At 41.6% G+C, this 15,848-nt stretch overlaps 1 protein-coding gene across 2 annotated transcripts in view; it reads right to left on the bottom strand.

Moving 5' to 3' along the window:
• TBKBP1 (TBK1 binding protein 1) overlaps positions 1 to 15,848 on the bottom strand; it is a 71,268-nt gene that overhangs the window by 34,468 nt on the left and 20,952 nt on the right. For both annotated transcript variants that reach the window (XM_044444654.1, XM_044444655.1), the window contains 2 exons: positions 13,274 to 13,464; positions 6,862 to 6,923 (listed from right to left, as the gene is read on the bottom strand). In XM_044444654.1, the coding sequence (XP_044300589.1) occupies positions 6,862 to 6,923; positions 13,274 to 13,464 (253 nt within the window). The remainder of the gene's footprint in view (positions 1 to 6,861; positions 6,924 to 13,273; positions 13,465 to 15,848) is intronic.

Raw genomic sequence — 15,848 nt, 5'->3', positions numbered from 1 at the left:
CTTGTTTCCCTCATCTGATCCAGCTTATAGAAAGTCATCACTATGTTCTCTTTGAATCAAGCATCCTTGTCAAGGGACTGCTCACACCTCTTGAGGCCTGGGTAATCTGCACAAGGTCAAATTTGACATGCCCGCAATAAAGAAGCAAAACCTATAGCAATCCAGATATAAAGAATAAGACACAACCTGGCTTGAGTTCAGACTGATAGGATCTTTTAAATCGGTAAGTTCAAAAGTGGGGTGCGGGGAAAGGAATGGCAGTACACACAATCAAATCTCCCAGTACAAGTCAAATCAGAAATGCAAAGATCATAGATTAGGATCTACTGGTAGATGTCTGGGTCATTTGAAGGAGATCAGAAACGATTGCTGAATCCCAATTGTTTAACAATGGCAACAACAAAATCCCTTCATGTCGTTAAATTATACTTGCTGAAATGAAAAAAGGCTGGGATAAAGAGGAATGGATTTGTTTGTGGAAGGCGTATGAACTCAATTCAGCACAGATATGAAAAAACACATTCCTGAAAATTCATTAATCCCAAGTGTAGGTCTTTTGCACCAGCCCCATTTGGTGGATCAGGGGATTCTGATTAAATTGAAGTAGATCTCACAGCCTGAAATCTGCTCCCCTGAGTAAGATAATCCACTGCTGCTGAGCACTCAAGACTATGCAGCTGAAAGCAAAATTCTATTTATTTATTAGATTGACATCCTGCTTTTTTTCTTTGTTAAAGAACTCAGAGCGGCTTACATCATTCTCCTCCTCCTGCTCTCAATATTATCCCTACAACAACAACAACCCTGTGAGGTAGGTTGGGCTGAGAGTCTGTGACTGGTCCAAAGTCCCAATCCTGTGCTCTTAGCCACTATACCACACTGGGTATCCCATGATTGCTGGATATCAGCTTCAAGATGATTTTACAGTTTTGATGGAGGCTTAAACTATGAACCACAAGACCAAAGGCCCTTTACTAGCTTTCCCAGTCATCTAATGGTGGTGGGCTTGTTACAAAAGAAACAGCTTCTCAATAGTGGTATCCTTACTGTGGACTGTCTCTCCCAGAGGCTACAGGTGCCTACAAATACCACTATAATGTTTACCAAGTCCTTTAACCTAAATTGTTATTATCTTCACATGGTGGTTCTTATTCTGCTCTTTGAAGAATACAGCTGCTATTAGTCTATCACAGTATTTCAAAAATACTTTTTAGTAGATTATTTTATTATGTATTGGAAACTGCCCTGTGAATTTGTTTGACAGGTAGGATATACACTCCCATAACTAAATAATGTAATCAAATTAATACCACTGATCTGCAGTGTGGTTTCAGGTAATGCCTAGCCTCACAAAGAATACAAATAGACACAAATGTTCTGCCTAGCTCCTTCTGTATTCAGATACAACTTTACTAAATAAACAGAGGCAAAGGACAGGCATTTTGTTTGGTCTCTATGTTGCCATGCCACAAAGATACCTGTCAGTCAAAGTACTCCTGAAAAGTTGTGCCTTTTACTGTTGTCAGTGACACAGAAAGTTCACAAATTATTTATATCTACCCGTTGCCTAGCAAAGACTTCACTTGACTTTCACCCATGAGACTGGTACAGTCACAGCACCAGAGTATGGACAGAGTCCATGCCTCACTAGGCAACCTCTCGACCTAGCTGCAGGAGCACCCAAAGCAAAGTCTTTCTGCATGTGGTGCAGAGTTACACTACAGAACTCACTGCTACAAGATGTATGAAGACTGCTAACTACAATTGTTTTACAAAGCGATTGGATGAATGGATAAGATCACTGATTGGTAAGATTATAAATGGCTTCCCTGTCAGACCACCAGGTATCTATAAACTAATTGCTAAGGAACTCAGTGGGAGGCTGCTAATGCATTTCTGTCCTGTTTGTGAATTTCCCTGGGCCTCTGGGTTGGCCATTCTGTGAAGAGAATGCTGCACTTGGCCGGTCTGTGGTCTGATGCAGCACAGATCATCTTATATTTTGATGTCAACAAGAGAAGCAGTGGTCTGCAAAGAACAAGCAAACAAAAATAGCAGTATCTTTTAAAAAACCTCATATCATTTTTGATTGGTTTAGATTAGAAGTTAGATTAAAAGATTAGATCTTCTCTTAAATTGTTCTAGAAGAGCACTGGAGAGCTGCAAATCCACTGCCTCTTTTTAGGGTGCTTTAAGAAGATTATAGATACCGAAGGAAGGGAAGAAGAAATTCTGGGCAGGTTTTATAAATAACTTTTTAGAGTTAAACAATCACCCTTAGCTAAATAATAGAATGAAACCTGAACAAGTAGGCTACTGGGTGACCAACACCTTTTCCCTCTTGTGAATAAATATTTCCATCAAGTATTTTAATAGTGTAGCCATTATTTAATAAATAATTTGGGTGGGAAAGCAGAGTGGAGAGATGACGATATACTGAATGAGAAAAAAAAGAATATGCCCACATAGCATTCTGTATGTAGTTAAACATTTGTGCTATGAGTTGCAGATTCTGAGGTCAGCCATTCATCAAGAATTCACCAGGTTGTTTTTTCTTTCCCCTAGGCACACCATCACCCATAAGAAAGAAATGGCCTTGCTTTCTTGTTAGAAGGCTAGCCTAAGGATTGCTTAGGCAATAAAGCACTTGGACCATTTACTACAACAGCTATATAAAGAGCAGTCTTATATTTACTAGATGAGGAGCGTGTCACATGGGCAAGACCCTAGTTTCCTCTTCATTCCTTTATTTTCCTTCCCCTTGTTTCACCCTGGCTGTCAGCCTTCTCCACTGCTCCCATGTCTAACTCTTAAACATACACAGAGACACACCACATTTCTCTACCTCCTTGTCTTCTCCCATCATTCGCTTATCCACACTGTTGTCCTCCTTGTAAAAAGTATGTGACCTTAGAGCAAGCAAGCTGCTCATCTATCGACTCTGCCCCATCTCTGCTGCTTTGTTTGGAGAAAGAAAAGAAGCAGCCGCCATGGCAGGGGCAATCCAGGGGACTGACCCAGACCTCACAATGCAGCTGCTGGAGGGGCACATCTGGGTGCACCCTTTAAACTGCAAAATTAATTTTGAGACAGCAAGGTCATAACATGACAAACTTGTGTCAAATTAATGCACCTGTTAGCAAGAGAGAGGTAGTACCTGCTAATGCACCAAGGGAACCGTGTGAAGTGAACCACAAACCACTTCGGGACCAGGTGGAGGGAAATGAGCAGAGAAGGGAGTAGGATTGAAAGTACTTTTAGCCACAAGGTAAAATTTCTAGATTTCAGCTGACTCGGGTTCATGACTAAGCAGTTCTATTTTACAGAGAAGGTGATCAGTGGAAGCAAAATACTTACTGTTCATTCAGAATTGTGGTCCCTTTTTCCCCTTCATGCCTCCCTGCAGAGTTCAAAAACCTACAGTTCAGAGGCCTCTTTTTTCACTCAGCACAAATAAAGAGCGAGGTAGGTGTCACATCAGTTCCTTTTGACACATTTTAAATTCACACTTCACACCCCCTTTCTATGATTCCCTCTTCCCCTTCTCTTTTCAAACCTCAATTAATTAAAAAGAACATGCAGATCAAAAAGCTAGATTAAAAAAAACAAACAAAAGCAAACCATCTCTCTCAAAACCTCTTCTACCTAGGCTCTTCATACAAAAAGCAATGGGTACACTCACATGACATGCTAAGCCAGCCCGTGAATAAAGCTATAAAGTGTGGACTACTCACCATGGCTTTTTCTCTCCCTCTTTCCCCTTCACTCCTCCAGCTGGTATCCCAGCTTAAGTCATGGCAGAACCCATTTTATATCCCCCTCCCTGCTATGATAGCTATCCATTTTCTTTTTCTATAATTTTAAATGTTATTTTTGGACCATCAAAAGTGAATTGGAGTTGCAAATATGTTCATCATCATCATTATTGGTCTGTCTTCTGCAGATGCATAAATGCACAGTCATGGCTGTCCAGTATGTCTTGCCTTGTCATTTGCCTTGAATGTTTCAGCTGTCAAAGGAAACAGCTAAATAGAATGAGTAACATAAATGGAAATTGACAAGGCAAGCCTGTGTACAGCCTCATTTGCACAGCTGCCAGCTATCAATAGGGGTCAATTGCAAAGAAAAATGAAAAAGCAGCAAAAATAGTGGATGGAAACACTATGTATGTATGTATAGCTTTTATATCCCACCCTTCACAATATCTCAGTATCACCTCCTTAGCCATGGACTCCTCTGCCTTTTAAGTGTTGAACTGGCAGTTCTCTCCATCTTTTCAACATTTCCCTAAGTCTCCAAAAAGGAGACATATTAACACACACCCTGTTCAATCCTCCTCTACAGAGCATTCATTCTTCTGGTTACTGCAGTTCCCTAACAGTTCTGAAAACACGTGCGATGGCTAAATGCCGTCTCCAGTATCAGAGGCAGTATGTCTGTGTACACCAGCTGCTGAAGAACTTGGGCGGGAAGATGCTGTTGCATTTGCATCCTCCCTGTGGATGTTCATGGGCAGCTAGTTGGGCAGTATGTGAACAGAATGCTGGACTAGATGGATTCTTGGTCTGATCCAGCAGAGCTCCTACATTTTCAACATGAAAACTGAAATACCAGATTTTTAAAAAATAAGCAAAACCTATTATCAGGACTCATAATGCAAGCTGCTAAACTGTACAGCCTGTTAAACCACACACAGAAAATAAGCAGCTGTTTCACTTAGCATGCATGCCCTTTTATCCCCCTTCATATGTCAGGATAATCCATTTCTCTAGCCACAAAAGTTAGGCCTGGTTAACTGAAACCACTCACATAACATTCCACAGTTGTAGAGATGTCACCTTTTTAGACTATTTCAGCAAAAACCACAAGGAGTCTTGTAGTACCTTGAATGGATTCATGGTGGCACAATCCAGGTGTGTGTTAAAGTGGGTTCATCACAGGCATCTGACAGAGCAGGCACTCATCCATAAAAGGTGAGGCCATAATGAACCCATTTGTTTTCCAAGTGCTACTTGAATTGTCATTATTTTTGCAACAATAGTTTTGGGCTGCATGGGGTGCTGTTTCAGTGCTTGTATTCTCCACAATCACGACACCTGGGAAAGTCTGAAAGAACCTTAAGAATGGCCAGGGAGGGCATTGCAGTCTCTGCCTCCCTCAAAGCCCTCACCTGTCACTGTTAACTGCCCAGATGCTTCTCCTCACCCAGAGCCAAAACATCTGGAGCAACTGGATGTAGTGGTTTGGTAGTGTATCTTGGAAAAGGACAGTTCTCCCCTGTGATCACCAGGGAATGTGCAAAGAGAGGCTTTTGGAGCAGTCACAGAGGTAGCACTAGCTGAGGCTTGGGGAATGGACAGTTCACATCCCCTGTTGCAAGCCTGCATTAGTCTTCTCTTTATTTTTTTTTTAAACCCTTACTGTGTATTAATATTTGCTTACTGCCAGCCACTTTGGAGGCATATTGTCATGCAGAAAGGCAGGATATAAATATTCAAAATGCATACATGCACAAACATGTAGTTGGCTTCTCATGGGAAGCTCTTTGGTAAGGTACAAGCATCTCCCCTGGTATTTCTCCCGAACAACTTGACTGAATGACAGAACACCCAGCCGCTGTGAGGGCAGCTTTTTAAGAGGTGAAGCCAAGCTGCTCTCCTGTGTGTGATGCACAGATTATATCAGCACAGAAATGGAAAGGCTAAAAAAAGTTCCCTCCCATTAAAAAACATACCCTTCCCCCTGAACACACCTGAAAATATTGGGTTTTCCCTAATTTTTCATTTTTTTTCCTAGGCTTTCACATCTCTTTATCAGCCTTCCCCACTTTTGGATGTGTAGGAGTATCCATTGTCACAGCAGGCTGCTTGGGTTGATGGGAATTGCAGTCTGACATATCTAGAGGGTCCTAGGCTGGAGAAGTTTGGATGATACCTCCCTTATCAATTATCTTTTACCCACAAATTTTAGTGCTTTTCTATGTATCTCCTATATTATACCACTAATTGCACTACTTTTGTTCAATGATGAGGTCTTCTTCTGCCACATCCCATCATTTCAAGCCTTCTTTACTCCTCATGTGAGATGACAACCTATCCTAGAAGGTAATCAGAATCTGCCCTTCCCAGAGTTTCCTGGGAACATGTTCAAATCACATTTTGCAAAGCTGCTTCCTATATGTTGCTCTCCTTTATCTTTTCACTCCTTCTTTTTTCCAGAAAAGAAAAGAAAAAGAATTCAAAGAAGGGCCGGGAGGGGAAATTCAGAAAAGCTGCACAATATCTTTTGATTGTTTAGCAGTAGGAATCTTCTGTTTGGAAGCATCCCGTGTTTTATGATGTAACTTTCAACCACACCTCATTTTTACATCACAGGTGTCCTGATATGGATTTTGTTATGTGTTAGCTTATTTATTGATTTTATATCTTTGGCCAGGGCGTTTCCAATTATATTGTTTTTATACGATTATATGTATTTATTTATTGTTGTAAGCCGCCTCGAGGCTTCGGCGAATGGGGCGGCATAGAAGTTTACTAAATAAATAAATAAATAAATAAATAATCCTGGCAATTCTACCTTAGTCCAGTCTTGCTGAGTATTCCTCCAGCACAATTCTCATTTGTTTAGATATTTCTCCTTTGTCCTTCTACCACATTTCTACACCCCAGGTTAGATGACATTTATTTCATAAGAGATCCTTTTGCATCAGCCCCAACGTCTCAGGTATCCTTCACCATGGAGTCCACCACCTCCACAATGTCTTACTGCATTGCATTCGCAGCTGAAGAGTTCTGCCCAGTCACACCCAAGGAATTCAACCCCAACAAACATAGACATCCACTAAAAAGAATGGGCACTTACTGGTCATCTCCAACCTTCTTCACCCATGCCATGTCCCTCTCCGACTGACCCGTTGCAAGGTCCTGTAGGACATTAAAACAAGCCCTGTTATAATGGTGGATGGGGAACTGAGGAAGAAGCAAGCAAAATCCACAACTTCCCAGTTCAATCAGGTCATCCAAACTTCATGAGAAGGAAGATTAAATTCATTAAATCAATTCTACCCTGCTTTCAGGCCACAAGACAGCTTGTAACAATAACTAAAATAAAAATCATGCACCCAAGAAACAAACAAACAAAATCCTTAAAAAGTATAAAAGCAAGCAGTCAGAGAAAAATAATCCAAAAAACAGTGAGATCAGATCAACAACTCTGCAAAATAAAGAATTTTCCACAATTTGGAAACTTCCAGCAGGGAGGAAGCCCATGAAGCCTCCTTAAGGAAGGAGTTCTACCACTGAGAACTAGTCCCATGTCCCAGCCAACCAAACCTTGGAAGGAAATGGGCCCGGGAAGATGGCCTCAGCAGACAATGGCACCTGGATCTGTTATACAAAGGTTTGTGGTGTATAAGACAATGCCATGCACTTTTTTTGAAAACATAGACGAAGGTTTCCTGTGTTTCCCAGAACCAGGAAGCACCAACAAGCTGTCCAAAACAACCATCAAGGCCTCATTTAGGCCTAGCTATACCAGTGCCCATTGATCAAGCCACTGAACCCAGAAAACTGCTTGTGATAAGCAGAAAACAGATGCACTAAGGTGCAGGCATTGTTTCTCCACAGCCAGCCTTCCCAGACAGAATTTCCCACAGCCGAGGGCAAGAAGTGGAGTTTGATTGTTTGCGGGATTTATATTCAGCCCCATTAGCCAAAAAGGCTCTCTGGGTGGGTTGGGGAAGTCTTTCAGGGAATCAAACCCTGCGTATACAAAAACCTACCTGGAAAGTTTTACAAGTTAGCATCACCCCATAACCCTGCAATAGGCAAGTTCCTTTACTTAGGTTAGGATCCATCTTGGCCACAACAGATTGCTGCAATACAATCTATGTGGTGCTGCCCTTAAGGCTGCCTCAGAAGCTCAAACTAGTGCAGGATGCAACAGATTGGCTGTTGTTGGGAACTGCCTCTTTTTAGCATGCAATCCTTTCCTAAGGAAAATGCACTGGCTTAAACCTTAGGCCAGGTTTACAGTTCTGGTATTAATGCATAAAGCCCTGAACAACCTGGGACTAGGACACTAGTGATAATGTCTTCCCCTTTACCTACCTGCCTGGTCATTGAGGTCATGGAAGGGCATTCTCCTGACAATCCACATGGATTTATGGCCCAACCCACAGAAAAGCCTTCCTGTAGTGGCTCTATTTCTTTGCAACTCCCTGCCTTTGGAAGTCAACCAGGTTCCAATATTATGTTGCTTTTGGAGCCCCCTCAAGACAGTTTTTACTTCAAGAAGTCTTCCTGAACTAACCAGCTACCATTTTATTAAAGTTGCTATTAAAGGGCTATGTTTTAACCCATTATATGTTTTATATTTAATTCTACACGGCTCCTGGAGTGGCATATCAATTTCACTAAATAAATAAGTAAGTAAGTAAGTAAGTAAGTAAGTAAGTGCCCATCGGGACCACCGAACCTACAGACAACTTTCCTAGGGCTTCTGAAGGAACATGCTGATACCTGGTTTTCTTTTCTTTTTTAATTTAAAAACAATATTGGAGGCCAGAAGCACTCCAAAATAAAGTTCTGGCCTTCCACTGCCTACCATCTTTATTCCCTTGAATACGGCCTTCATGGACCCAGAGACATTCTTAGGAAGTCAAAATGGTGGAAGACTAGAGATCAGAACTTCATTTTGTTGGTCTCCAGGCTGCAGACCAAACCAAAAAAAGGGAGGGAGAGAGACCCACAGCGGCTGTGAGGAGGGAGGCAAAGGAGAACCCAAGAGGAGCTGTGGGGGGTGTGGGTAGCCTGATTAAGTGGGGGAAAGAAGTGAAGAGTCTAGGGCTAGAGCAGGAAAGCCTTGAGGTGACCCAGTGGGGCAGGGGAAGTAGTGTGTATTTGTGTACTTTTGAGTGTTGTGTGCGCATACATGACGGAGAGTTTTATGAAGGGTTATGCTCGAAAAGAGAGGAAAATTAGTGACTGGGCCAGAGGGATCGTATGTGCCATGTGGGGTGAAGGAGGATGTTGAGAATGTAAAGACAAGACCTTGGGGGGCGGGGGTCTCCTGAATGTGACAAAGAACTATGGATTTGAGAGTGAGCTTGCATTTCGGGGTTCAGCTCCCATATCTACTATGCGCTTGTGTTCTTGTACAAGTTACTTGTCTTTTTTGGCATGCAACATTTGCCTTTCTGTGAAATGGGTGCTTGAGATTGGCTGTGCCCAACATGGCAGCCATTCTGTGAATGGTCATATTCCCATGGCAAGGCATTTTGCAATGACACTGCTGATAATTCCTCAAAACTCCTGATGTGATCCAAGCCTCAAAAAGGTCGGAAGCCACTGCTTGGCCTGTCTTAAACTGTGAAAGAACGCAATGCCCCAGAGGAAGTAAGGTGGCAAAAAATTAAAACCATATTTGGTGGGAGACTGAACGTAAGTTTGAAAGTAGTTTAAGAAAGGCTTTATTTCCCACGGACACACACATTTATTTCTTCTGTCTCAGAGCTATTATTGGTGAAGCAGGATATGTAGGTGTTTTTAAATATAAACCCTCAAAATCTATTTTCTAGAGGTGAACCTAGAATGAGTACACCCCATGAACACCAATGCCTCTTTCAAATGACCTTCAGCCCTCTGGGGAACCTCCTTTCACATGTAGACACAGACCCCAATCCTAATGTAGCTTGAGCTGAGCCACAGCAGTTCCTGTGGTTACAATTGCCCCATAGCCATCCTCAGTCACACGCATGCCTGTGGCGATGTGGAAGATGCTAGAAGTGACCTGGGTCTTCCATGGATACAGTCACGGAGATTTGATCTGACAGCCATTTCCTCAATTACAATAACATATTTCAAGCTCCCACGTGTGCTTTAGCCGAACCTATAGACAAACTAGTCACAAATTATGTCCTTCATGTGAATGTGTTCCCACAGTGGACAGAACACATTGCATGGAGACAATTTTAGCTATGTGAGCCAGATTTCAGCTGCACAAATCCTTCATCAATTGACATCTCTTCAAGCTCCGAGAGTGGCTGCTTTCCCACAAGGAGACTATTCTATTGTATTCTGCTTCTGTGTAATTAATTTGCTGAGAAACCAGAAAACTGAAGAATCTATTCCAAATTTGATTTCAAGCTTAGTTACATTCTGATCTCAAGCTAATTTGCCCTTGGCAAATTGCAGCTATGGGCTTTTATAACTAGGTTTGTTTGTTTGTTTATTTATTTATTTAGAACATTTCTATGCTGCCCCAATTGTAAAAAGCCTTGGGGAGGCTTACAAAACAGATAAACAATCATACAAATAACCTTAAAAATCCAGAGACATCTCGGCAAAGGTTCTTCTTTAGTCTAACTTATCCCACTCTAAAGTATTGGTATTTTCTGGCTTTCTCAATAATCTGCCTTATATCTTTTACAGTATGCCATTTTCCAACAAACAATAGTAGAGCTATAGAATAGTACAGTTGAAAGAGGCCAATTAGGCTGTTGGGACCAGCCCCCTTCTCAATGCAGGACTCCACATTACAGATCCTGAACAGATGGCTGTATGACCGCATCTTGAGTGCCCCCAGTGTTGGATTGCTCACAGCCTCCCTAGGCAATTGACTCCATTGCATATTGCTCTAACAGTCTGGAGATTTTTAGACACAATCTGGCCTCCTATAACTTATGCCCATTTTCCCATGTCCTGCACTCTGGGCTGATGCTCGTCTTTGAAACAACCTTTCAAGAATTTGAAGAATGCTATCATATCTCCCCTTAGTCTTCTAAGGACTAAACATACCCAGTTATCTTAGTTTCCCCTTATAGGGTCCCAGTCCACAGATCTTTCTTGAATGGCAGTACCAAGAACTGGATGCAGTGTTCAAGATGACTAACCAGTGCTATATAGAACTAGTACCTTGTGTGATTTGGAAGTGATGCTTCTAAGAATGCTGTGCAAAGCAGAGTTCACAGCCACACACATGGTTGTGTGTCATATTTAGCTTGTGATCCACAAAAGTTCCGAGACCTTCTCACTTGTAGTATGGTTGAGTGAAGTATCTCCCACCATGTAGTGATGCATTTGGTTCCCTTTTCCTGGGTGTAGGACTTGGTACTTTTCCCAATTAAATTTCATTCTGTTGATTTCAGCCCAGCACTCCAGCTGATCAAGATCACTCTGAATTTTATTTTGTCTTCCAGGATGTTAGCCGTCCCACCCAATTTTGTGTCATCTGTAAATCTGATAAGCATTCCCTACACCTCCTTGTTCAAATCATTAATTAAAATTTGAAAAGCATCAGCTCCAGGACTAAACCTGCAGTACCCACTTATCACCTCTCCCCATTTTGAGAAGGTGCCATTGATAAGCACATTTTGAGTCTGATTCTGTAATCATTTGTGGATCCACCTGACATTTTCCACCTAGCCCAATTTTAACTTATTTGCTAATCATGATATCATAAGGCACTTTGTCAAAGCTTTGCTGAAATCAAGATATATGATGTCCAAGCATTCCCACAATCCACAAGGGAGTTTGTTTCTTGTTGTGTGTCATCAAGTCACTTCTGACTTATGGAAACCCAATAAATGAGTGCCTTCCAAAATGTCCTGTCCTTGTGTTCAGTCTTCAGCTTTCCTTAGCAAGATTGTATTCTCCAGGGAGTCTTGCCTTCTGATGATCTGCTCAAATTATGTCAGCTTCAGTTTGGAATTTTTGATTCTAGAGAAAGTTCTAGCTTAATTTGGTCTAGGACCCACTTTTCACCATTCTTTCAATGCAGGGTATACAAGGGAGATTACCAATAAAAAATAGATCAGATTAGTTTGGCAGGATTTGTTCTTGACAAATTTGTGATTACTTTGTTCTAATAATTACTGCATTGTTTTCAAGATGCTTACAGACTGACTGCTTTAGAATCTGCTCTAGAATTTTCCTAGAGATTGATATCAGACTGTTTGATCTGTAGTTTCTAGCATCCTCCTTTTCCCCCCTTTTAAAGACAAGGACATCCTTAGACCTCTTCCAGTCATCAGCACTTCACCTGCCCTCTATGATTTCTCAAAGATAATTGACAGTCGTTCTGAGAGTTCTTTTGCCAGTTCCTTTATTAATCTAGGATGCAGTTGACTGGATCGTGGAGATCTGAACGTGTTCAATTTAATTAGGTATTTCCTGACTTATCAATCTCTGGTTGCAATCCTGCTCCTTCTGGTTGAGTTTCACCTTGCCAGGGAGGTCACAGACCCCATTTTGCATGAGTACAACTGTGCAGTTGTGCAACTGTAAGAGAATTCTTGTACATCCCTATAAAAATCTGATTCTGTCAATAAGAAGATGACAGAATGAAAGATACCTGACAATCAGCACAACATAGATGGAGCAGATTCAGCAAAATCTGTATATTCCATGGTTGAACATTTCCAAAAGAGAAGTTACAACATACTTAAAAAACAATGGTCACCAGGATTCAATTCATAAACACACCTAAGTTGGTAGTGTAGATGCACCCCAAGAGTCTACATTTCTTGAAGCTAGGAATGCAATTGTAATCACACACAGAAAAATATTTTTAAATTCTTTTCAGCTCTTTGGTTTTCATGCTTCAGGTGAGAAGCTATAGATAGCATTTTATTATAGAATTTCCACTGCTTGGTGCTTGTTTTTTTAATTCCAAAATGTCCTAAAGAGTCTTACAGATAGAAGCAACCAGCTAAATGATACTATGCACCTGTTTGGTCTTTTTCTTTTTAAGAGATGTTTTTCTGAAAATAAAAAAGAAGGAAAAAGCAGTAGAAATATATGGGAAGATTACAAATGCATGATGATGTTATCTCTCTTCTCTCCCATAAAATGTTGTGTTTGAGTTGAAAGACTGGCAAAAGAAAAGCTTTGTCTGGAAGCACACTTGGTTTCATGGAAAAGTTAAGTGAAAGTTAAGTGCTATTGAAATGTTGGTTATCATCTTGTTCCAATACAGCCAAAATAACAAGCCATGTTGAACAAACCATAGTCCAAAACCCTACAACAAACCCTTCTTGGGTTGTTCAAGGTTAACAAGCCATCGCTTGTCAGTGCAGCTCAGTTCAGATGACACAATAACCCATATTTCAAACCCAACCTGCATTTCAACGACAACCAACATGCAACCAATATTCCAGCCTTGGGAGTGGGCTACTGTCTTATCTGAATGCAGTCACTCTTTCAAACAAGAACCTCTCCATTCCCGTCACTGACACACTATGCTGGGACTCTCCAATAAGCTAGCTCTAAACTACCTGAGCCCGGGACTCCTGCAATTGCTTCACTTCGGCCTGCAGCCGTTCACACTCTGCCTTCAGCTGCTCTTCTCGGTGCTGCGAGTTCTGGACTTCTTGCCTTGTCTCTTCCAGCTCCACCTCCAACCTCTGTACCTCCAAGCTTTCTACTTGTCCCCGGGGGCTCTGCCAGTTCATTGAACGGTCCAATACTGGGAACAGAAAGACAAAGAGGGAGAAGGAAATTAAGGCACAAATGCAGAGCAGAGGTCAGACTTGCAAGCTAAGGTGCCATTTTGAAAACAACAGAGCAGCCATTTTGAGGACAACGCCTCACTGCTCAAGTTACAAGGAGCTTTTGTTCACATTTTAAAACTATCTCTGAAATCCTGTATTGGAAATTTCTGCCATGGAAACAGGTTGGCTATAATACAGCGCTCCACAGCAATGGTAGAGTCAGAACACTGGCCCAAGCAGATTTTGTAGCAGTCTGGGATTGCTGACAGAATTAAAAGAAGAAGAAAAGCAGATGAAAAGGGCACATATTAAAGGTTATTAGCGTGGGTGTATAAAGTATCAGTTACATGCCCATTGATACACCATGTGGTAGGGGTGAGAAGAATCTGTAACAACAGCAACAACAACAACACACTGTTTTTTATTCTTTGTGGCTGGCTTTATTTGGTTTTACTCTCCCGATGCTGTTTTGTTTTAATGTTTCTATTGGGTCCCTTGCAGGTTGCCGAAGATAAAAGACAGTGTCCCCTGTAGAGGAGGTTGGTGGCATTATGCCAGGATCATTCAGCAAGGGAGTGTGTTGCTATCCCTGAAAGGTGCCCTGTCACAAACCCCGTATGTATGGGCCTAGAGCAATCTGTTCTTTTGGGATCTGAAGATGCTCACCCTCTTTTCTCCAACAGCCAATTGTGTGGTAATTTTCTGGCTTTTCCTCTATTTCCCTCCATTCTAAAAGCCTGTGCTTCTCCTAAGGCTTAGCTCAAACTTCAGGCTAAAATATGCCAGGGGGTTTTAGTATTTGGGGCCCCATCCCTTTTGCCTTTGGCAGCACAGTCCCTGCAGCTTCTCCAGCATGGAATTCGACCTTGGGCTGGAAGAGTTCAGCACCCCTGGATTTGAGGGTAGCACATTCAGTCAGAGTGTATCCTTGCTAAAGCTCAGTGCCTTTTCTTTAACAAGCTAATCATCATTCTGATGCACCTCTGAGATCATGAATCCTCATTTCCTGCATCAATGTGCATTTCAAATCTCCCAGGAGGAGGTCAACTACCAACTAAGTAAATATAGGAGCCTTTATAAGACCACTCATCTTGCTACAAGAAGTCAACTGGTGTGACTCAGCTACACAATTCCCTTGAAAAATTAGTCAGAATTGGCCTGTCGATGCAAATTCAGTTTTAATCTCCTCCTTACCCCATGCCTGGACTTTTCCTTTTTTTAAGGGTGACTATTTCTCTCAGGAATTCTAGGGTGAACTCAGTGTCAACAAGTTTTTCTGTTCTTTTTTCAAAAATCACATGAACAAGAATCAAGGAATCACAGCACCATCTACTGGCCAGAAATTACAGTACTTCTTCCTAAATACCCAGAAAATCAGCCAATTGGATTATGACAGTCTGATGAATTAGGTTCTAGCACATGGATGTTACTGCACCAACTGTTATTCCAGGTCCTTAGAAATATACTCCAGGATATTTCCCTAGGAACAGCTGATGCAGTCCATATTCCATCCACCCAATTTTCCTAATGAAAGACTGTCTTTTATGGTGAGTCTAGTTTTGTGCTTGGACAACCCCAGCTCCTGAATCCCTCAAGAGAAAATGTACCTATAGCATCTATTTGCTCAAGCAAATCCCATTCAGTTTGGGATTAACTGTAAGAAAGTCTGCTTATGCTTATGCTTCATATCCCATACTGCCCAGCCTCACATCTGCATTGAGGTGTGTGTGCGTGCGTGCACATGCGCACGTTAGCATAACAACTGCCCTGCTCAGTTATTATTACATTTCCAAGTGCAAGTGTTCAAGACATTTCACAGATATGGTCTCATGGCACAATAATATACCTAGCTAGTCAAAAGTAAATTCCACTGAGTTCAATAGCATTGATTTCCTGGTTATATTAGCATAGCATTGCAGCATCCCTTTATGGTAGAACGGTATTCTTCCTAGGATTGGGCAAGACATTTTAACCAACCAACAGAGTTTATTAATTGAACAACTGTTCCTCTTCCTTCCCCATCCCTTTTTCCTTGTGTGTTCTGTCTGTGGACAGAGACTGCCTTTTTTGCTGATTAACGTTCTTACTATTATTGATTGTAAGCCATTTCAGGAGACCTTTTTAGCTAAGGAGAGGGATAAAAGAACTTTAAACGAATAATAAAATAGATACGTTCTATTTTTACTCTAAGTAAAACCAAGCAAAAAGTATGCTTGTTTTTCTATGTCATTCATGCATGTGGCACTATAAGCCATAGGGGGGAGGAGAAGGGGTTAAACTTCTATCCCCAACATGCTAGTCCCTCAGCAAACCAGGTGAATGAGCCCTCTCCATCTGATGCCTTTGATCATGCTGACTG

This window comes from Varanus komodoensis, unplaced genomic scaffold, assembly GCF_004798865.1.
Source record: "Varanus komodoensis strain SLA01 unplaced genomic scaffold, ASM479886v1 scaffold45, whole genome shotgun sequence".
Lineage (NCBI taxonomy): Eukaryota > Metazoa > Chordata > Lepidosauria > Squamata > Varanidae > Varanus > Varanus komodoensis.
This window is presented reverse-complemented; position numbering and strand designations above follow the sequence as displayed.